The sequence below is a fragment of the Equus przewalskii genome, chromosome 15 (assembly GCF_037783145.1).
Source record: "Equus przewalskii isolate Varuska chromosome 15, EquPr2, whole genome shotgun sequence".
Classification (NCBI taxonomy): Eukaryota; Metazoa; Chordata; class Mammalia; order Perissodactyla; family Equidae; genus Equus; species Equus przewalskii.
This window is the reverse complement of record NC_091845.1, coordinates 13,544,050-13,568,397: the sequence shown is the minus strand read 5'-3', so window position 1 is coordinate 13,568,397 and position 24,348 is coordinate 13,544,050. Positions and strand designations below refer to the sequence as shown.

At 38.5% G+C, this 24,348-nt stretch overlaps 1 protein-coding gene across 10 annotated transcripts in view; it reads left to right on the top strand.

The window, feature by feature from the left end:
- The window catches only part of LRRN1 (leucine rich repeat neuronal 1), a 38,571-nt gene extending 17,207 nt beyond the window's left edge, over positions 1–21,364 (top strand). For 6 of the 10 annotated variants that reach the window (XM_070576720.1, XM_008519042.2, XM_008519012.2 and 3 more), the window contains one exon: positions 18,119–21,364. In XM_070576720.1, the coding sequence (XP_070432821.1) occupies positions 18,394–20,544 (2,151 nt within the window). In that variant the 5' untranslated portion in view covers positions 18,119–18,393 and the 3' untranslated portion in view covers positions 20,545–21,364. Of the gene's footprint in view, positions 1–8,950; positions 9,067–15,969; positions 16,015–18,118 lie in introns of those variants that run through there. The other 4 variants (XR_011527390.1, XR_011527391.1, XM_008519037.2 and 1 more) reach the window with 3 other exon arrangements.
- Positions 21,365–24,348: the final 2,984 nt, after the last annotated feature.

Genomic DNA, 24,348 nt, shown 5'->3' with positions numbered 1-24,348 from the left:
CACCGTTTGATTACACAAAGCCTAAACTGTGTAATTAAGGACCATCCCACTAATGTGCTCTGGTGGATTTATGGCATCCAGGTCATTGACGATCTGAGCGCTTTGAGTATTGGACCATTAGTTTGAAATGCATACTAACATCAGGGAACACATTGGCATCAAGGAGAATCTATAATAAGAAACTTTCCAATTCAAGGAAACAGCTTTCACCTGATTTTAATTTACCAAAACAATTTAAAAACCTGATTACCAGAAATCCTAATTAACTAGAATTTTTTTCCTCTGCAGTCCACTTTTAGAAGCAAAGGGAACATTGGAAGAAAATAAGCTAATAACCAAGACTGTAGATTAAAAACAAAAAGATTTCCAATATGAGTTCTCTATCAGGGCTTTGAAGAAAAATATCTTTAAAAAAATCAAAACCTTTACCCTTATTAAAGGCAGGAAAGTGGATATTAAAGATTGAAACTAAAAGCTTTCTAGGTAACCTTCAGCTACCCAGAACATTAAATTTGCAAATTCCCAGAGCCTAATCTTCTGGTCAACCAAGGTTTTATTCTGCAAGTTGGTTTTCTTCTGTGTACCTCAGAGCATGCTGCCATGCACTCGCAGTATTTACTGGAGGTCCAATAAGACAATTGAGGCAGGCGGTATCACAGAAAGGACCCTGACTTCAGAAGGCAATAAATTTGGGTTTGCTCTCAGCTCTTTTGCCAATTAGCTGTGGGAATTCTGACAGGTCACAATCTCTGGGCCCTAAGGTCACTTGTAAAATGAGAATAGTCAGATCTACCTTCATGGGTGCAACAAGAACCTAGGTAAAGCACTCTCCACGGTGCTCTCCCTTCTGTTCTGTACCCTGCGCCCCACCCCTGTCCTTTGGCCATTGTGAGATCTTCCTTAGAAAGCCCCTGCAGCCCCCGAGCTTTCAGAGGGAAGGTCTGAACAGGCAGCACACTATTCATTCTCTCCCAATGAGGAAGAAAACCGAGTTCTTTAAGTCCTTATCAGAACAGTTATATAAAAATAGTTTAGAAAAAGAACTTGAAACCAGGTTTATTTTAAGAGTTCGGGGACAGATGGCTTTATTTTGCTTCTATGAGAAAGATGGCATTCTGTAGATATACAATGTGCTTGAGGTCTATCGAGTCGAAGGGCAAACACTGTCATTCACCCGAACACTGCTGTCTTTAACCTTCTGTAGCGGAAACTTCTATGCTAAAGATATGTACATTTCCATATATTAGTCTCCAAATTTTAAAGGAAGATTTTAATGTGGAAGTGATATGTTCTTGACATTTTCTCAGTCTAAAGTTTAAACAGCACTTAGTCTTCTAATTGGCAAATTCTAAGCAGACTCCTTAGAGAAATATCACCAGATCAGAGCTAAAAGTAGAGGCTCCTGTCTTAAGGACATTGGATGTTTTATTTTTTTAAGTAAAAATTTTGTTAAAATGTCAGATAGTTAATAAAGATTACTACTAGACTAAAAATATAACAAAAGACATTATAACAGAACTCTCTTTGAGGAGAGAAAAATGCAATAAATATTCTGAAATAGTTGGGAAAATGTTTGCCATTTTCTTGATGAGAAGTTATTTTCACTATTACAGACTAAATTTTACTTTGTCCTGGGAGCAAAAGCAAATCTGATACAGTAATGGAATTGCTTGGCTTGGTGAGCATCCAAAAATCTACAGTATTGGTATTAGTAGCCAACATATTGGCACTTCCAGTGTCAACCATGATGAATCTATTTTCTCATTGGTCTATCTGCAGTTTTGAATGTATAATCAAGAGCCATTGTAGCAACTGCCTCCTTCTGCAACATTTATTAACGTGGCAATGGTGAAGTCTCTGTCTACAGTGAAAATACTACACAATATACTGTGAAGTACTTAAAAAGAAGTCATGAAACTGAGCCTTCTAGGCATATTAAGGCTGCCAAACTCAAGATTTCACATTTATTTAACATTTAATCATGTCGGTAATTACAAAGCAATTATTTCATATAGACATATTACGGGAGTAGAATTAAAATAATTTGTAAAAAGACTAAAATTAATTGATTTCATGGTAGTTTTTATATCACTGCACTTTCTGGTACTAAAAAGGAGCAATAAAAATAGCCCAGTCGTTGGTTCATGTTTTGTTATGTCTAGCCTTCTGTCAGTTTCTCGCTTCGATAATGTTAAATTGCTACTTTATGATTCCAGCTTTGCAAATAGCTCATTTCTTACAAAGAAGGGAAAAAAAAACACACTTTCTTGATCCTACAAGTGATTTAAACAGAAAAAAATTTTTCCTGGTCCTATTTTCTTTGCCTATCACAGAATCTCACGTTTAAAAGGAATTGGAAAGACCAAAGGTTCAAGAATTCTTCAAGCTGTATCTGGCATGTGACTTTCAAAATATTGGAGGAAAAGTAATTTTGACCTAGAGCTGAGGTAGTTCATGAATAAGTATTAGTCTTGCTTGCCAGGTCCTAGAAGAAGAAGCTGCAAAATTCATCAAATTTACCACAGCTTTTAAAATTAAGGAATGGGTATTTCCCTACCCATAATATTTATAGGCAACTGTAGCAAACAACCTCCTTTCATAATCAGTTCTTATGTGTAATAGGTATGCAGTGGGGAGGAGGAAGGTGAGAAGAGTCAACGCCGTAAGTATTTAACAAAATAAGCATTCATATAAAAATAATTAGGAGAGTAGTTCGTGCATCTACAGCACTGTATTCGTTTTCTAGGACTGCTGTAACAAAGTACCAAAAACTGGGGGGCTTAAACAACAGAAATTTATTGTTTCACGTTTCTGGAGGCTACAAATCTGAAATCAAGGTATCAAGATATCAGCAGGGTCAGGCTGCTCTGAAACCTGCAGAGGAATCCTTCATTGCATCTTCCTAGCATCTGGGGGTTTGCTGGCAAACTTTGGCGTTCCTTGGCTTGCAACTGTATATCCCTCCAGTCTCTTACTTCATGGACACATGGCATTCTCCCTGTGTGTTCCTGTCTTCACAAGGCCATCTTCTCTGTATGTCTCTGTCTTCGCATCATCTTCCCTCTTATAAGGACACCAGTCATATTGGATTAGGGCCCACCATACTCCAACATGACCTCATCTTAACTAATTACATCTGCAATGACCCTATTTCCAAAAAGTTACATTCTGAGGTCCTGGAGATTGGGATTTCAACAGATCTTTTTGGGGGAGGACACAGTTCAACCCATAGCAAGCACTTTGTTCCGGATCATCAGACGCATGGTGAGTATCCTAGGAATTTTACATATCTTAACTCGTTTGAGCCTTTTAACAACCCCATGAAGAAAGGATGCGGACACTGCTCTCAAAGGAAGACCTGGAAACTAGAAAAGTGATGTGCATGCATGCTGAGCTGGATTTTTAATTCAGTCTGTTGCCTCCGAACCCTGAGTTTATTTTCATATTCAGAAGAGCTGCCTTCTTGGGTGTCACGTTTTCCCATCCCCTTTTCTTCTAGTGAGAAATATACAGATGATTTCCTGAGTTCTCAAAAACAATTTTCACCTTTCCAACAATAATATCAATTTGCCTTGCTAGTTTTTACAATTATTTTTATCTCGTATCTTCTGCAGTTATCTTGCCCAAGGATATGATCCAGAAATGACAAATGTTTTTTTTTTTATGGGAGGAAACTAAAGTGCCTCAAATACAAAACAAATAGGTACATTACCTCCTAAAAAGGGCTATTCATTCAGCAACCATGTTCGAGTGTCCACTCTGTGCTCAGCACTCGACTGGGTACTGTGTAGCAAACTTGCCATCAAAAGTTCTTAATTTCTAAAACGTTTCAGACAATCAGCTTTTCCTTTAGGGAAGATGGTAAGAGTCATGACATTTGGTACAGGGTTAAACACTTGTTTAGGTTATTTTCTATGTAAAATGTTCTTTGCTAACTAATGCTTTCAAAGACAGTAGTGAGGAGAATAATGGTGCGCAGTGATACTTGGTTTGAACACAAGAGCTCTATTTGGATGAAAACTTTTGTTTGCCTCATCCTGAGATTCCGGACAAAAGAATTATTTGTTTATGAATTTCTGTCTGGGGTCAAATTATGAGCCTTTTTAAGAGTGCATTGGCTTTCTTGTGTTTGCTTTTTGTACTCCATTGTCTATACACCTGTTTCAGGTGGCCTTTGTTCTGTGGTGCAGCAGGCCCCAAAGGTGGAAGACCATCTAAAATGTATCTTGTGACACACCTTGGTTGCTTCAGCCAACATTCACTGAACACTCGTAGGCCAGGCACTGTGTTAGGAACAGTGTCTACCGAGATCAGTAAAACATAACCTTGGACCTCAATTATATGTTGGCTTGGAGTTTAGGCCACCTCTGAGAACACTAGGATGAGTGGGTAGAGGAAGGAAGCAGAGTGGCTTAGAGCAAAGCCAAGTCAAGCCACGTCTTTTCAGTTACCAGGCCCAGGCCAACGTGCCTGCCAGACTCTGCACCTGTGAGCGGTGGTAGGACAGAGCTGAGCCACGATGGCCTAAGGCAGGAGTATTTAAATTTGGTCTGCATTAGAGCCCTCAGTGGAGCTGTTTAAAAAAATATATATGTGTATATTCGCAGACCTATGTCATCAAAATTCCCATAAGGCATGAGAATCTGCATTCTTAATAAAGCTCCCCAGGTTAATGCACAGCTAGGTTTGGGATCTAGGACTGTGCTGCCCAATATGGTAGCTGTTGGCCACATCTGGCTACTTCAATGGAATTGAAATAAATTGAAATAAAATAAAATTTTAAATTCCATTTCTCATTTATGCCAGCCACCTTTCAAGTGCTCAGTAGCTACCCTCTCGGGCAGTTGCCAGCACAGAACATTTCTGTCATCACAGAGAATGGCACTGGACAGTGCTGATGGAGCGATCACAGGTGGCAGCTCTCATCTCTCCTTCCCAGGGATGCACATATCTCCCCACTCATTCCTCTCTTTTAACATATATCTTTTACAGAGTTACTCGTGTATTTGTCTTATTCCCTCCCCAAAGGATTATAAGCTCTTTAAGGGCTTGGTCTGGTCTTTCTGACCCTGTGACACAGTAAATACTCAATGAGTATTTGTTTAATTAAATTAATCTGGTTAAGTTAGGCACCAGTTTATTGGACCTCTTTTGCATTTAGACTGAAACCAGATTTCATCAGGATCTGGAGAAAGAGATAAGTCAGAGAGCAAGTTTTTCCTAAATTACAAGCATTAGGATGGATGGGGAGCAGACATGTGCTAATTTGCAAGGTTTTAAAAAAAAAAAAAGATACAGCTTTTAAAAGCACAGGGTTTGTATCAGTCCAAGTGTAGAAGAGACCCAGCAGAACTGTGAATATTTGCAAGCTTAATATTGTTGTCATATTCAGGCACCTGAAAAGCACATTTTAATTGATTCAATCAGTTATTTTATTTGTTTATTGAGTGCCCACTATGTAGATGCCAGGCCAGTGCCTGGCCTTGGATGACTCATTGTGAACAAGACAGAAACGGGGTCCCTGCCCCAGGAGACTCAGTCTAGTCCTGGCAGATTACAACATTGGCAAGGACTCGCCCTGCCCAGACAGGTTGGGATAGCAGAGTAGTATGGTTTGGGCTCCAGCCTCAGATGCCTGAATTCACATAGAACCTCCTCGTTCTCCTGGCTTTAAAGACCTTGGGCAGGATGTTTCATTTTCTTGAGGCTCCATTTTGTCATCCATAAAAATAGGAAAAATAATGGTTCCCACCTCATAGGGTCGTGAGCATGAAATGAAATAATTTACGTAAAGTGCTTAGTGCAGTGCGTGTGGCATAGTAAGAGCGAACTGCTATTAGTAAGTACGAACTACTATTATTCTTATGACTACTACTCAGTCAAAACGACCCTGCAGCGAACATTAGATGTAAAACATGAAAAATGTCTATAAGTCTAGAACATACTTCACTATTTGCAAGAAAGTTTCCTGTCTTTCTTGGGCTAACAATTTAATTCTCTTTCCTTATTGTTTATGTCTTTGCATCTAGAGTAACTAAGATTGATATATAAATGTGTTGGTAAATGCCCATCTCTTGTTTTATTTTTTGTTTCTTTGCTTGGGATTTAACTCCTTAGGATTTAGCTCCTTTGGAACACTTGTTTCCAAAACAATTAGGAATGGAAATACTGTGGGTGTCATTCTACCTCTCAGGGTAGAGAGGTATGCACTTCTTAACATAGGGCTTGCAAAGGAGAATCCTTTCAAGAGGCTTACCATTAAATTACAAAATTGAAATCCCAAGTAACTAGCATGCAAAGATTTAATTAGCATTGTCTCGTTAAAATAAATGTGTGACTTTTTTCTTACTTCCAAAAATGACATAGCTTTGAAAGTACATTGTAGAAATGAGCTGAGAAAGAGAGGGCATTGAACTTTGAAGGCAGTCATGTGATACTTGGGGAGTTTGCAGGTTGAGCCTTTTCTGAGTCCTGAGCCCATTGTTTGGTCTGAGGGAAAACGATACCTGCTTATATACCTATATATCATATTAAAACAAAATAAAATGAAAATCTTGGGACCTACCAGATTCTCCCATAAGATTGAATGCAAACCAAACTGCAGAAATATTCGTGTGCCTTTGCTTTAAAACCTTTCTAGCATTCTAGAAATCTGGCTTTACCCAAGGAATAGAGGATGGCTCAGTGGTACCCAAGCTATTTGGCAAAGAGAGAAACCATCCCTAGATCTTCACTGTGATTTGTGGAGCTCCAGTCGTTTGGGAAGAATCTCGATTGCCTTCAAGAGCTGTAAATGCTCCCAGCTAGCTCCCTCCCCATCTATACTTCTGATACTTCATTGACAGTCCCATTCATCAGAGTCCAAGTCGGGGTTCTTTGGGATGATCATGTAGCGTGTGGGAGGTGGTGTTTAGGGCATTGGCTTTGGAGCCAGGCTGTCTCAGTTTGAATCCTGCTCTATCACTTTCTAGCTGTATGTTTGGGGCAAATTACTTGCTATCTCTAGGCATTGGTTTCCTCAGTGTGAAAGAGATGATCATACTGCTTACCTCCCGGGGATGTTGGGAGGAAAAAATAAATCACCAAATAAGGGTTGAATTTTAAAAAAAGGAAAGAAAGAAAAGAAATCTATTCCAGATAATTTTCAGGAAGTGCATTAATTTCCTTATTGGGAGAGTAAATATTAACTTAGGTTTTCAGCACCCAACTTTTAATTTTCTGCGTTGAGAACTTCAAAGAAAATTTATGATGGTTGAGATTCTACTATGTACCAGGAATTGCTTAAGGCAGGTTCCTTCATGACCTGAGAGACAATCTTGAGGAACCCACATGATGTAGATACATAGCTATCATCTTCTAACAGATGAGGAAACCATGGCCCAGAGAGGTGGACTAATTTGTCCAAGGTGCCATAGGTAGTGCCAGGATATGGGCTTAGCTCTCTCTGCCTCTTAAGACTGTACTTTTCTTTTTTTTAAAAAAAAATACTGAACACAGTTTCTCTTAAAAAGCCAGAATCAAGCATTTTGCCCCAATCATAAGAAGTACTGCTTACATGAATGCCTTTAAGAGTACAATCCCAGAGAAGAGGCACCAAATACCTAAAATCCTGGAGCGGTGGAGTCATAAGATATCTTCTAGATTTAGCCCAACGTCATCACTCACAGGCAGGGAAGATGGCCAGCATGATGTGAGTTGGAGGCAAACCCAGAACTTAGGACTCGAACCCCCTAACTCTTGGTCCAGTGCTCCAGTGTGTGTACCACACCGCTTCTCAAACTACCTGCAAACCAGTAGGATTCAGAGCTAGATAGCATTAGGGCATGGCCCTATGGCCTTGACCATTGTCTCACTTCAGATCTTGGACAAGTGATAACTTCTTCAAGAAAAGTAGAAATGATCATACTTTATACCATATACATGTAAGTCACTCACTACAGTGGTTGATACACAATAAGTCTTTTATTAAAGTAAGCCTATTAGTAAAGTTTGCTATATTCATAATATTATTATATTATTCATGAGACCTCGCCTATCTTGAATGTCCACTTCCAACTCCTACTCATTATTCAAATCCATTTTACACTTATTATATTTGAATTTCTGTGCCCTTATAGAGTTTGCAAAATACTTCATCACATTAGGAGAAATTTAATTTGTGCATTTTACAAATTAAACTTGCAATTTGGCCGTGCTTATGTAGAATAGATCAGCCATGATGATCAATTCACTGCCATGTTTAAAAAAAAAAAAATCAGTGAACATTGTTTAGCTGACCTGACTTAATTTTTTGGAATAAGTTGGCCATCAGCATGATTGATGGAGCTCTCCACTCTATCCCTGATCTGCCTAAGCAAAGGTCAAGATGGAGGTTATTAAAGAAAACAAGCCACTGCACTCTCCCTAAATTATTAGGATGATGTTTCCCTCTACTTCCAATAAATGGTACCTGATTAATGGACTACTGGAGGCCAACATCCTTCAAAGAGCTTTAGACCCTGCCTAAGTGATCAAAAGTACAAATTTTAACTACACCTAGACTAACCGTAGACTAAGGGAAGCAGTGCCGGGTTCTGTAGAATAAAGGATTGTGCGTTTGGAGAGTGGGAATGGAGTCAAGCTTGGCCTCCAATGTGTGGCCTCACCTCACTAAGGTGTCATCCTCTATAAAATGAGAGGTTTTGTTCGATGTGCCAGGTGATCTCTAAGGCCTTATCCAACACAGTGTGTATTTCTCATATCTCACAAGGAGGCAAGCTTGCTTGCCTTTGATCAGTTGAAGCCAAATCAGAGTCTAAAGTAGATGTTATTCCCCAGGGCTTTTTCCAGAAACACCTTTCCCGACTCCGCCACCCCACCTACTTGGATTTGGATTCATGCCAGCTGGCTCTGTTTGGACTTTTGGCTTTTCAATTTTCTGTCTGTCTGTCTTTCTTTCTTTCTTTTTCAGTTGTCCTTTGTAATTCTTCAGTCCATCCAGTCCAGCCCTGCCCTGTTTACCATGCCTGGCCAACCCTCCTGCAAGGGCTAATATGCTGTCCATGCCCAGCTCCTCTTAGGAGGTGAATGAATTGTGACCCCAGCTTTTATGCTCAGCTTGGAGACCAGCTGTGTCTTTGGGCTTTTCCTGGAGATGGTAGCCGAGACTGCTCCTGCGGTGAGATGGATTTGCCCGGGCCCCAAAGAGGAAGGAAACTGAGGGCGAATCAAAAGATCACTTGTGTCCACCCTCTTCTGTGCACACTAGTGCACTTATTCCGCCCAAGCATACCCGAGAATTTTTGAGACTTTATTAACTAATAATAACAAATACAAGATGAAAAAGGAGAAGAAGAAAAGAAAATTAGGGAGAAGACAATCAAATTTTTCTCCGGGAGCCAGGCAAACCAACACAGAAATTTCAAGTGGTCAGATTAGGAAATGTTGAATTAGGGATCAAGGCATTTGGGTTTTATTTTGTTCCTCTGCCAATTAACTGGGTCATCTTGGATCACCTAGCAGATCTCCAAGGTTCTGCCTGCCTTTAAAAGTAGGTCTTCCGACAGAAAGGAGTGTAAAATGAATTTTTGTAAATGTAATGCTTTCTTAAAAAGCACTAAAGAAGTTTTCTTCAGAGCAAAGATTCACAGTGTCCTACACTGAGTTTGTAATTATAGGTTTTCACATCTGGAGTATTTGCCAATAATATTTCAAAATTTATACCTAATCATCTAGTTATCAAATACTCCCATTAGCTCAGCATTATAGGTGATATTATTATACTTATTTAGAGGTTGCACACTGGCCATAAATGGCCTTAGAAAGCAGAAGGGTTTGGTTTGGCCTGCACAGTTAAAAACATTTTCGGATGCCTTTTGGAGGGCATGCAACACTCCAGCTGTTTACATGACTAGGTTAGACTCAGCTGCCTTCACCTACCTAGCCCCTGGAGGCATTGGAGTTTGAGGTCCTTGGCAAAATTAAATTCCTTGCTTTCATGAAAATTAAATAACAAAAAAGGGGAAAAAAAGGAAAGAAGGGAGAGAGACAGAAAAGGGAGATAAGAAGAAGAAGGAAGAAGGATTACCTCTGAAAATGGCTACAAGTATGGTTTTTCATGACACCAGGAGAATGGGTTGATAAGATGACTCCCTGAGGTTCCTTTGGGCCTGGGAAGCTGTGACTACGTTTTCCCTCAACCTACTTACTCTAAGATAAATAAAATAGGACTCGAATTTACTAGACTTGCTCAAGGTCACCTTGGAAGTTTGTGATGAAGCCAAAATTAAGACTCCCTTTCCTGGCGTCCTCGTTCTGTTGCTCGACCCACTCAGGCGGGCTGCTGAACTGCTGGTTGATGAATAACATGGGCTCTCAGGAGCAGTTGCTTATGCAAAAGAGCCTCAGCAAGCTCCATTATGTCCTTGCAAGGGGATACACTTTATTGTTTCCTTAATGCGTTACGGAGACTGTTATAGCTCTTCCTCCCATACGCACCCTCCATCTGCGATCACTAACACACACTACAGGGTGTTTCGCTTTGGATAATGTGTGAACAAGGAACATAATTTTGGAAAATGGTTGGAGAAAGAAATCTAAGAGTCAGAAAGGGTCAGGGGCCAGACAAAAGTCCAAGAAACTAATGCCTTTAAAAATAGTCAATGCAGATTCAGCCTTCAGAATGCATTTGCAAGACCTTTTTTCCTTCCCCAGAGAAATAAAATATACCCTCCATAAAGACTTTGCTGTAATCTCTCTCTCTGGCTCTACCTGCACTAGCCGTCTACACATTGTTAGAAGGCCTCTGGCCAGCCCCTTTTTAGAACTTGTAGTTGTTAATACCGCAAAAGGCACCCTCTGCTGATTTCAACTGCCCACTCTTTCCTTTCATCCTCAACACCCATAAAAAGACTCAGATCCAATATGAGACATCCAACCTGTAAATAATAATGGCAAACATCTACTGGGCACTTGCTATGTGCCAGGCCCTCTGCCAAAAGCTTTACATTTAACATCTCTGTCGAATTTTCTCACCACCCTTCTAAAATAGGATTTGTCCTCTGCATTTTCTAAAAGAAGGAAACAGACTCAGAAAAAAAGCTTTGATAATTCGTCCAAGGTCACAGAACTGAATTTGAAACCAGGTCTGTTTCTCCTGAAGCCACAGTCTTAGCTCTATGCTAAACTCTTGTTTCAGAAAGCTTGTAGCCTTTGTGAGTCACAATCAGCCACTTGTACCTGCAGCAGAAGTCAGGGTGGCCTCAAGGCACAAGGGGATTCCCTCTGGGAGGTCGATCCTTAGAGTGGCTACATGTTGTTGCCCCCAACCCCACCCCACTCCCTCCCATGAGAGTGGCTAGAGGGAGAATTTTTATTGAGACAATGTATTTTTTTTAACCAAAAGACAAGCTTACTTGAATGAAAATCTCATCTCCCCATTATTCAAGCCGTTCACAAAGGAAGATAAGAAAATTTGAATGCTGTATTAGCCCTGGATCTATGTGGGGGACCAACAGAGCTAAAAGAATGATTTTTCTAAACATGTACATGGTGTGAATTTGGTCACCAAAGAAAGTACACATAAAAGCGCATGTCCTAAGAAGGCATTTTTCTTCATATTTTGGTAATCAATTTTAATTCTTCACGGCTGTGACTACATGTCTGAGATGATGTTAATCTCCAGGTTGGAGGTCTGTATTTCATAATTTGCTTGCCTGCGTAGGATTTTAATTTAGCCCCAGTGTAATATTTGGTCTCTGGACTTCTAACACTTAATTCCAATAATACTGGTTGAAAATATAATGGAAATGGTAAACAATAATAATACTGACTTTTTCTAAACACCTGTCATGCCCAAGGATCTTAAAGAGAGTTGCTTATTCACTCCCTCCCAATAGCCTGCAGAGGGAGCATGAAATTTAATGGCAAACTTGATGAGGTTCCAGAGATTCAAATAAGTTATTTGAGGGCTCACTCTGTGCTGGACTCTTTCCCAGGTTCTGGGCTGAATACCTTCATATAGATTATTTCACTTATTTATCACAATTTTCATATATGAAGTATGCATACTTAGCCTTAATTTTAGCTATGGAAACGGAGACATAATTTACATAGTTTGTATAAGGCAACAAATCTAATAAGTGAAAAAGTCAGAATCTGAATATGGATCACTTGATCTCTCAGGACAGAATTCTTTCTATGAGCTGAGAGCTATCTGGTTTTTAGCATAAATAGAATTCACATAACCATCATATTTTGGTGGTTCCTTATTTCTTTCGCCCAACTCCTTAAGAACTTAGCGCATAGGGATCCTAGCCCGAAGTCCTACCGAATATTGTGATTTTCTTAAACTAACATCCCATCTGACATAATTCCATGGGAAAATGGGGGTCAATGCCAATTCACTGATGGTGATGACCATGCATTCCATTTCCTTTGGAATTTTATATTCAGATCAGAGTGTCCCAAACGCTTTCCACTTCTTATTGGAAAAAGAAGCACCAAATGTAATTATATAATTGTTTGTGGAGCCCTTTGAAATGCGTCCCTTGCCAATGTGGGGCCTTTGAAGTCATGGTTTGTTATTTAAGAGATTGTTTCTTTAAATTGCCAGGCTTGTTTGTGGAACATCATTCTGGTAATTAGCAGGAGATTTTCTTCTCACACTTGACCTACTTAGTTCAGTCAGCACTAGAACGGAGCAATTTCGCTTTTTAAAAATCTATGCCAGTCATTTTTTATTTGTTGCAGAATTTAAGATAATTAATTTGTATGTGTGTGATAAAAGTTGGCCTGAATTATAATGGATTTACTTTTTTATTATCATATAAAAACAGTAAATTTTCCACCTTCCATTTTTTAATTTTGCAGTTCAGTGTGATAAATATATTGACATTGTTGGGCAACAGATCTCTCAAACTTTTTCATCTTGTGAAATTGACACTATACCCATTAAACACTAATACTTCCTCTCCCCTTCCCACAACCCTTGGCAACCACCGTTCTACTTTCCGTTTCTATGATTTTGACTATTTTAGATACTTCATATGAGTAGAATCATACAATATTTGTCCCTTTGTGACTGGGTTATTTCATCTAGTATAATGTCCTTAAAGTTCATCTATATTGTAGTTGTGATATGATTTCCTTTTTTAAGGCTACATAACATTCCATCTTATGTATATGCCATATTTTCTTTCTCTGTTTACCTATCAATGGACATATGGGTTGCTTCTATTTCTTGACTATTGTGAATCATGCCGCAGTAAGCATTGGTGTGCAAATGTCTCTTCAAGATCCTGCTCTGAATTCTTTTGGATATATACCCAGAAGTGGGATTGCTGGATCTTATGTTAATTCTATTTTTAACTTTTTGAGGAACCTCCATACTGTTTTCCATAAGGGATTCACCCTTTTACATTCCCACCAATAGTGCACAAGAGTTCGAGTTTCTCCACATCCTCACCAACACTTATTTCCTGTTTTTTTTGATGGTGGCCATCCTTAAGTGTGTGAGGTGATATTTCATGGTTTTGATTTGTATGTCTCTTGGGGTTAGGGATGTTGAGCATCTTTTCATATACTTATTGGTCATTTGTATCTCTTCTGTGGAGAATTGTCTATTCCAATCCTTTGCCTATTTTTAAATTAGGTTATTTGTTTTTTTGTTGAGTTGTAGTTGTTGCTGTAGAGTTGTAGGCGTTCCTTATATAATCTGGACATTAACCCCTTAGCAGATTTTGATTTGCAAATATTTTCTCCCATTTTGTAGATTGTCTTTTCACTCTGTTGATTGTTTCCTTTGAGATGCAGCAGTTTTTAAGTTTGGTTTAGTCCCATTGGTCTATTTTTGCTTTTGTTGTCTGTGCTTTTGGTGTCATATCCAAGAAATCATGCCAAATCCAATATTCTGAAGCTTTTCCCCTATATTTTCTTATAAGAATTTTCTAGTTTTAAGTCTTGCATTTAGGTCTTTAACCATTTTGAGTTAATTTTTGCATATGGTGTAGGGTAAGGGTCAAACTTCATTCTTTCATCTGTGGATATCCAACACCATTTGTTGAAGAGACTATGCTTTCCTCATTGTGTAGTCTTGGCACTTTTGTCAAAGATCATTTGATCATATACAGAAGAGTTTACTTCTGGGGTCTCTCTTCCATTGGTCTATATGTCTGTCTTAATGCCAGTACCACACCATCTTGATTATTGCTGCGTTGTTGTATGTTTTGAAGTCATGAAGTGTGAGTCCTCCAACTTAGTTCTTTTCCAAGATTGTTTCGTTTTGGCTATTTTGGGTCCCTTGAGAGTCCATATGAATTTTAAGATTTTTTTTCTCTATTTCTGCAAAAATTGCCATGAGATTTTAATAGTAATTGCATTGAATCTGTAGATCACTTTGGGTAGTATGGACATTTTAACAATGTTAAGTCTTCCGATCCACAAACATAGGATGTCTTTCCATTTATTTGTATCTTTTATTTCTTTTAGCAATGTTTTGTCATTTTCAATGTACGTGTTTTTCACCTCCTTGTTAAGTTAATTCCTAAGTATTTTATTCTTTTTGATGCTATTGTAAGTCAGATTATTTTCTAAATTTTGTTTTAGGATTGGTCACTTTTAGTGTATAGAAACAACTGATTTTTATGTGTTTATTTTGTGTCTTACAACTTTGCTGAAATCTTTTATTAGTTTTAACAGTTTGGGGTTTTATATGGCATCTTTAGTGTTTCCTACATATGAGATTATATCATCTGCAAATGGACAGTATTACTTCTTCCTTTCCAATTGGATGCTTTTTATTTCTTTTTCTTGTCTAATTGCTCTGGCTGGGACTTCCAGTACTAAGTTGAATAGAAGTGGCAAGAGTGATCATGCTTGCCCTGTTCCTGATCGTAAAGGAAAAGCTTATACTCTTTCACCATTGAATATGATTTTAGCAGTAGGCTTTTCATATATGGCTTTTATTATGTTGAGGCAGTTTCCTTTATTCCTAATTTCCGTTTATTCCTAGTTTTATCATGAAGGGGTGTTGAATTTTGTCAAATGCATTTTCTGCACCAACTGAGATGATCATGTGGGTTTTGTCATTCATTCTGTTAGTATGATGTATTACACTGATGGATTTTCATATATTGAACCATGCTTGCATTCTTAGTATAAACCCAACTTAGTCATGGTGTATAATCCTTTTAATGCACTGTTGAGTTCAGTTTGCTAGTATTTCGTTGAGGATTTTTGCGTCAATATTCATCAGGGCTATTGGTCCGTAGTTTTCTTCTCTTGTGAAAATGGATTTACTTTTAAACACTGTTAGTTAAGAGCTCCTGAGACATTACTTATGTTTTAAATGTATAAAATGGCTTAAGAACTCTATGAAGCTTTGTTCTATATATAATGTCGTGTTCAAAAATTAGGCAGGGGAAATAAACTAAAGAGAATTTAGAATTGTATACAAATAGAAACATTTTAAGCACCTCCTTTCGTGTTAAGGAAATTTCATTCTCTGCTCCCAAAGGAGCCAAATGCAGGTTTGGAAGAGGAAAATATCTTTCCTCTGTGTTTGATATGATATCTGACATTCTGAGCTTGTGTGGTTTGTTTGTTTGTTTGTTTGTTTGTTTACAGAGGTATTTGTATCAAAGAGAAATTTGATTATTGAAATACAGTTATCTCAAATCAGATAATTTAAACTAAAATGGAGGCATGACTCATGAAACTATTCAAAGTGTAGGCCCATAAAAGATATTTTTCAATGGTAACAGATTGTTCTAGGAGGCTGACACAACTTTAATGCATATTTTACTTCTTGCTATGTTTCTTTAAATTCAGTCAAAACATAAAAATTAGTTGAAATTCCATCCCAGCATTATGAAAAGTAGATTTATTCTTTTGGTTTTCTGTTTTGAATTATGAATAAGGAATAATTCAAATTCCTTTGTGGCAGGAATTTCCTTAACTGAACATTTATTGTGGTCTTTGCACCTGCTTTAGGATTACTCTACGTGGAAACAAAAAGCATGGAATAAATTTGTGGAGGTAATAATTTGTGAAAAATGTTATTCTCTGAGGCGTGTTTTCCTTTTATGGAATTTCCTGATAAAAGTCAGAATCAGGTAGTTTTATAATATTGAAAAGTTTTGCACATACATGATACATGGCAAAGTAACCAGATTAGGGAGGATCCCAATGTGGTTCCTCCCCGTAGAGTATAGCAGTTACCCAGCATTATGCAATACATTCACTTCCTTCTCCTCCCTCCAACTTGCCAGGTCTGGATTGGATGATTTTTTTAAATTCCATCTTGTTAAACCAGTATCTAGGCTTGCATATTTTGTAAACCAACAACCACAAAAAAAATCTAGAACTTTTCTTTCCTTCTACCAAAATATGACAAATATAGAACTTTTAAGACTGGCTATTTGTATTGTTATACTTCTTCATCAATCACTAGGATAACTATTTTTCAAAGTAAAAAGATAATAGCAGCTCATAGGAATTGAGAGCTTGCTATGTGTTGAGTGCTAAGCTTCAGGCACATTACGTGCTCTATTTTATTGAATCGACAGTAATCTTCTGAGGATAAAGAAAACACTAGTCTCTTAAATTCCTTTAATACTCAAAGCTGAAGTTCATTACAGAAAGACAAGTGTAACGAAAAAGACCACTCTATTTTTAATACCTTAGCAAGTGACTGGACTAGTCTTGGGAAAGCAAGACAGATTCTGGATCCATGATGGCTTTTACACCTGAGTGGAATCTGGAAAACTAGAACCATTAACTACTAATACTATCTTTACAAGCAGGTGAGCAATACATATTTGACCTTAGAAGACCTTATTAAAACCAGTAGATGATGGCTAAATAAAATCAAATGTCCCAGCTTTGCTTCTTTGACTTGTCCTCCAACAAGCACTATTTAGCTAAAACTGAAATCGATATGAGATATAATAAGGTGATAATAAATATAATTAACTTCTACAAGCTTTAATATCTTCCAGGCACTACACTAAGAGCCTTACATAGATTCCTTTAATTCTCTTTAATCTTATGAGACAGAGGTACTTTTATGACAGACCCTATATTATAGTTGAAGAAGCTGAGGCTTCAAGAGGTTAAATAACATATCCAATATCTCCATGGTCTATAGCTACTAAGTGGTCGGTGACATTCCCATGAGACTGATGAAATTATACATATGAGATATATATCTGAGTATAAATATGTTTGTGTTTGGGGTGGGGGGGTTGTTTCATCTTTTTTGATGAGGAAGATTGTCACTGAGCTAACATCTGTGCCAATCTTCCTCTATTTTGTATGTGGGACACCACCATAGTGTGGCTTGATAAGCAATGTGTAGGTCCATGCCCAGAATCTGGACCAGTGAACCCTGGGCCGCTGAAGCAGAGTGTGCGAACTTAACCACTACAGCACCGAGCCAACCCCAATATGTTTGTGTTTTTAATGAAGATCAGTGGTATAACAGAGTAGAGTCCTTTTACTATTTTATTTGGTTAAGATCAGATGTGGCTATTAGAATATAAGAAAAAGTGATATTTTCCTTTTGTAGTTGTGTTAAATTAACTTTTTGCATAAGGATAATTGAGCTAGAAAAGCATTGGCTGAATATGTCCACAGAATGTACGATTTGGAAAAGGCAGACTTGCTGAAAACAAATGAGGTGTTAATTAAAATATAAATAAATAAATATGACCATAAAAATAACCAAAGCTGCCTTTCATGTTTTGCTTTTGACATTTGATTTTTTTGAACCATAAATATAATGTAGTTTCTAATGTAGTTTAGATACTAAGTATGTACTAATAGTGAGGTTTCACCTTTGTTTTTAAAGAAATGGCATCTGTGGGTTTTTCTGAGTATTCCTATTAAGTGTGTGTATGTGTTTGATGATTTTACCCAATAATACAAGCAGTCCCAATTTAATTGTAAAAGTGGTAACCAGTTTTAGGGCAGTAAGTGGAATCTAGTAAAAGTGCCCTGCAATTTAAAAGCTTTTTTAGTTATTTTGAACATTCTGTTATTAGATTTGTAAGTGATTATGCCTTTTTAGTAGACAAAAGAAAGGCTTTAATGTCGAAAGTATGTGGAATAAACGTACTGTCTGTCCTAATCTGATTTTCAGGCACATCTCCAGACTTTGATTTGGCTGAAGTAACTTATACCACAGAGCCGTGGGCATGCCTGGAATTGAGAGGCACAGATGAAAGACTCCAAATTGCCTTTTGAAAACTCCAGAAGACTATCCCTTCGGACTCTGGAATTCTACACATCTCAACAGAGACTTCGCTTGAATGTTTACATTTTCTGCTTGCTGGGCTACATACATAGCACTATTTAGTGTTCACCTTTTGTTAAAATTTACGAGTGTCAGGGGTCGAGCTTGCTCAGCAAGCCAGCATGGCTAGGATGTGCTTTGTTGTAGCAGCTTGCCAGTTGGTGCTGGGCTTGCTAATGACTTCATTAACTGGGTCTTCCCTACAAAACAGCGAGTGCCCACAACTTTGCGTGTGTGAAATTAGGCCCTGGTTCACCCCACAGTCAACATACAGAGAAGCCACCACCGTTGATTGCAATGATCTCCGCTTAACCAGGATTCCCAGCAACCTGTCCAGCGATACACAAGTGCTTCTCCTACAGAGCAATAACATCGCCAAGACCGTGGATGAGCTGCAGCAGCTTTTCAACTTGACTGAGCTAGATTTCTCCCAGAACAACTTTACAAATATTAAGGAGGTAGGGCTGGCCAACCTGACCCAGCTCACTACTCTACACTTGGAGGAAAATCAGATTACGGAAATGACTGATTACTGTCTGCAAGATCTCAGCAACCTTCAAGAACTCTACATCAACCATAACCAGATTAGCACTATTTCTGCTAATGCTTTTTCAGGCTTAAAAAATCTTTTAAGGCTCCACCTGAACTCTAACAAATTGAAAGTTATTGATAGCCGCTGGTTTGATTCAACACCCAACCTGGAAATTCTCATGATTGGGGAAAATCCTGTGATTGGAATTCTGGATATGAACTTCAAACCCCTCTCAAATTTGAGGAGCTTGGTTTTGGCAGGAATGTATCTCACCGATATTCCTGGCAATGCCCTGGTGGGCTTGGATAGCCTCGAGAGTCTGTCTTTTTATGATAACAAACTGATCAAAGTCCCTCAACTTGCTCTGCAAAAAGTTCCAAATTTGAAATTCTTAGACCTCAACAAAAACCCCATCCACAAAATCCAAGAAGGGGACTTCAAGAATATGCTTCGGTTAAAAGAACTGGGAATCAACAACATGGGGGAACTCGTCTCTGTGGACCGCTATGCCCTGGATAACTTGCCTGAACTCACAAAGCTAGAAGCCACCAATAACCCCAAATTATCCTACATCCACCGCTTGGCTTTTCGAAGTGTTCCTGCCCTGGAAAGCTTGATGTTGAACAACAATGCCTTGAATGCCGTTTACCAAAAGACGGTAGAATCCCTTCCCAATCTGCGTGAGATCAGCATCCACAGCAACCCCCTGAGATGTGATTGTGTCATCCACTGGATTAACTCCAACAAGACAAACATCCGCTTCATGGAGCCCTTATCCATGTTCTGTGCCATGCCGCCCGAATATAGAGGGCAGCAGGTAAAGGAAGTTTTAATCCAGGATTCAAGTGAACAGTGCCTCCCAATGATCTCTCACGACACATTCCCAAATCATTTAAACATGGATATTGGCACAACAGTTTTCCTAGACTGTCGGGCCATGGCTGAGCCAGAACCTGAAATTTACTGGGTCACTCCCCTTGGAAATAAGATAACTGTGGAAACCCTTTCAGACAAATACAAGCTAAGTAGTGAAGGTACCTTGGAAATATCGAACATGCAAATTGAAGACTCAGGAAGATACACCTGTGTTGCCCAGAATGTCGAAGGGGCAGACACTCGCGTGGTGACAATTAAGGTTAATGGAACCCTTCTAGATGGTACCCAGGTGCTGAAAATATATGTCAAACAGACAGAATCTCATTCCATTTTAGTGTCCTGGAAAGTTAATTCCAATGTCATGACGTCAAACTTGAAATGGTCATCTGCCACCATGAAGGTTGACAACCCCCACATAACATATACTGCCAGGGTCCCAGTAGATGTTCATGAGTACAACCTAACACATCTGCAACCTTCCACAGATTACGAAGTGTGTCTCACAGTGTCCAATATTCATCAGCAGACTCAAAAGTCATGTGTTAATGTCACAACCAAAAATGCTGCCTTCGCACTGGACATTTCTGATCAAGAAACCAGTACAGCCCTTGCTGCAGTAATGGGGTCCATGTTTGCCGTCATTAGCCTTGCGTCCATTGCTGTGTACATTGCCAAAAGATTTAAGAGAAAAAACTACCACCATTCATTAAAAAAGTATATGCAAAAGACCTCTTCGATCCCACTAAATGAGCTATACCCACCACTCATTAACCTCTGGGAAGGTGACAGCGAGAAAGACAAAGATGGTTCTGCAGACACCAAGCCAACCCAGGTTGACACATCCAGAAGCTATTACATGTGGTAACTCAGTGGATATTTTGCTTCTGGTAGTAAGGAGCACAAAGACGTTTTTGCTTTATTCTGCAAAAGTAACAAGTTGAAGACTTTTGTATTTTTGACTTTGCTAGTTTGTGGCAGAGTGGAGAGGACGGGTGGATATTTCAAATTTTTTTAGTATAGCGTATCGCAAGGGTTTGACACGACTGGCAGCATCTCTAGGCTTCCAGTTTGTGTTTGGTTTTTATTCTTATCATTATTATGATTATTATTATTATATTATTATTATTATTTTGTTTTAGTTGTTGTGCTAAACTCAATAATGCTGTTCTAACTACAATGCTCAATAAAATGATTAATGACAGGTTGGGGTTCCCCTGCGCTTTTACCAGTAGCATGACCCCTACTTCTGAAGCCATCACTAGAAAATACCGTGTCCTCCAAAAAGCTAACCGACAGTTGTGAAGCAGCATTGAACCTTTTGTAGCAATCTGGTCTACAGACTTTTAACTCAAGAAGCTAAGGCTAGACTTGTTACCTTGTTGAATGATGTTAGTTGACTGTACTGTAATGTTGTATCAACTGAATTGAAGGTTTGCCTTTGAACAATGACTTTTCTTTTTTTGTAATAGTTAAAGAGGCTTAGAACAAGCTAACAGGCAATAGAAATATGTATATCAGATTTTTTAATGTAACAACCTACATGTTAATTGTTACCTTATTCTTTTTATCTTTAGTAGACACTTTTAAAAGAAAAGACAATAATTTTGTTGTGTTTAACTCACCAACATGTGGTGTATAATGAAGACAGAACTACAATAAATTAGTTTTGTTCTGATTTTTTAGAACACTTGCAATAATGTATCATTTATACTTCTTGCTAGTTGCAGTGGTGATAGTTTTCACATCCCTAAAAACAACCACTAAAATAAATCAGCTACGGAATCTTGCTTTTTAAAATTAGGCCCTAAAAAGTTTTGAATTCTTTCTCTAAGGGAAGAAATATCTATTTTAATGAAGATCTTTTAATGAACAGGATTTCTGTATTTTAAATATTACTGACCAGAACTTAATGGAGGGAAAAGTTGATATGAAGAAAAAAGGTATATTACTGTATCCCATGCATAACTAAACAAGGCAAAATATAGATACATACATACACACATACATGGCATATGTCACATTCCTTTTCCGTAAGAGTTTTGTTAAAATCTAATATCTTTTTAGTAGTACCCATACTTCCCATCAAAGTCTAAATCATAGAGCTATGTAGTATTCCAAAATGTATTACATGTTGTTTTTTAACAGCTGTCTATATGCTTAGATCCATATTACTCCATATATCAGTGTAGAGATATCTGCTGAGACAAGTAAATGATTAATAGAAATCAGAACGACTTCTTTACAATTGGCATGTCTCATCCAAATAATATATATAGCCAGTTTTGCAGAATTAAGTGTTTCCCAGGAAATGGGTGTGTGAAATTTAAAACAGAAGGAGCTAGATTTAGGTAGGAGGCCAGTTCCACAAAGTGTGTGTGTGTGTGTGTGTGTGTGTGGTGGGGGTGGCTAAAGATACAGTTAAAAGAGAAAAGACCTATTTGAAAATGCGGATTGATAAAGCAGAAAAATAAAGAAAGGCTCTACCAGATGGCACCCACTGCCAGGGACATGGTGTCACACCAGAAACGATGAGATTGTAAAAAGGGACTGAGAGCAAGCAGGTTCCAGCTGAGCAAAAGCAAGGAAAAGGGAGCTGAAAGAAAGTGCAGGTGAGGCAGGTGGAAGAGTTTCTTTCTTTGTAAAATTCCTTGTTTCATGAATCACTTAGACAAAAAGATCATCACTTCCTTTCCCATTTCTAAGGGGAAAGAAAGAATTTCAAATGCTGAAGCTGTAGCAGAGAAACGACGATTATCTGAGCTGGAAGCATCTCTTCCCAAAGTCTTCATTTGTTGGCGAGAAAAACTTAGGCCCAGAAAGATCTGTAACTTGCCCAGGTCAGACCCTCCTTCACGCTGAGAACTCTGCACTCTTACCTGTTGCTCTGGATCCAGCAGCCTTCCACATTCCCACGCAGAGCTCATCTTTTACAGTTCTCAACAACCTCCGGTGCCCCTGCTTCAAAAATGCACTTGATCCTCAAGTTCCCATTTACTCAGGACCAATTTTAGCTCAAGGACAGACCAGGGGGTCAGGAAGGGTTCTGCATTGTTGGCATTGCCAAGTGCATGTGGGAAACACAGAATCGGAGGTACATGGGATGCAACCTGGGGGCCGCGATGGTTCCTGTCAGGGAATTCTTGTCTTCAAATATCTACAAAGAATGGTGGATCTTCTAACAACTCTCCTGCTAAATCTGCGAGCAGTGAAAGGGGAGTGACATTGCAGTATTAGGTCCAGAGCAGGGAGAAGGCACCGTTTATCCTAGAAAGCAATGATTTGAACCTGGCGCAAAATCGGCACTCAAACATAAATGAACGAAAACAACCATTTCTCTCTTCTGGATATATAGCAAGCACCAGTGAATCCAAGTGTTTTTGTGAACTACCTTTTGCCAGGCTAGTTTAGGGGGGGAAATCTCTTTTAATTTCCTCCTCCAATAAAATATTTGGGCTTAGTTTTCCTCTTCTGTGCTAATTGGGTTGGCTTTCAGTTGATAGAAAGCAAAATGGTATAGTACCTTTTCCCTAGCCAAGTATTTCCTCATTTGTACTTAATTTAATTCGATAAGTTAGATAGCCAGTGAAATTAGACATCAAACTAGGTCCTAGCTGATAATGGAGGTTATGTCACCTTTACCAGTGAAGTGACTATTACAGGTCACTTTCTAATTTCATATTTTCCCTTTTGCTTCCTGCTGTCCTCAGGGCATGTATCTCTAACCTGATTTTACAAAGGTATTTTTAGAGCAGTTTCTTAAAACAGGCATTTCCTAATTTGCCCATGTAATTAATGACAAATTGAACTGATGCCATGAATGTGAAAACAAATACAATGTTTGGTTATCAATTTTTCTAATTTGGCTGTGTGATTGGAAAAAAGGAATCATCTTCATGTACAAAAAAAAAAAAAACAATACCAAAGTCCTTTATTCTCTCTCCTGTGGTTTTCTACTTATTCATCGTTCAGTCCTTTATTTATTTGCTCAGGACACCACAATCAGTCCTTTGCTTGGTGTTCGCTTTCTGTCTCTGTATTCATTTTCCAAGGCATTTTCTTTTCTTCATTGCTGTTCTTACCACTTGGGAAAAAAAAAGTTCCTATCTCTAACACTTTACCAGGAAAACCATACTTTTTGCCTTTCTATTCACTGAAAAGAGGAATTTAACTCCTTCTGATGCATTCTAATTACAACTGAAAGTGCTTTCTTTACCTCAATTCTTCCACTCTCACCCTGCTTGCAAATAAATTTATTATTACTATTATTCATAAGGCATTAGGCAGAGGAAAAATATTTCTTTAAAGATGAGTTTTAGAATCACCAGCTGGAGCTCTAGAATGATTTTGAGCTAGAATCTTTGCAGAGTTGATCTCATCTGATGGGCATGATTTCTCCTCCCTGCCCTTCTGCCCCACATGTGCTGGTATCAGCCCCTGCTCTGTGTACTCTGTGTGGAGAACTTAGGGTACACGACAAGAATAAGGAGATGGCAAGGGAACTCATCATTTTGTACTTGCTGGTTCAACATTGCCCAACAGAGATAAAGAACTAAATGGGTTTCTTGTATTGTAGAACTCCTCAGAGATTTGACAGTACTAATATAAAGTATACAACATTTCCCACAGCCATTTGACCACTGGTGTATCTGAGTTCTATTCTGTACTATAG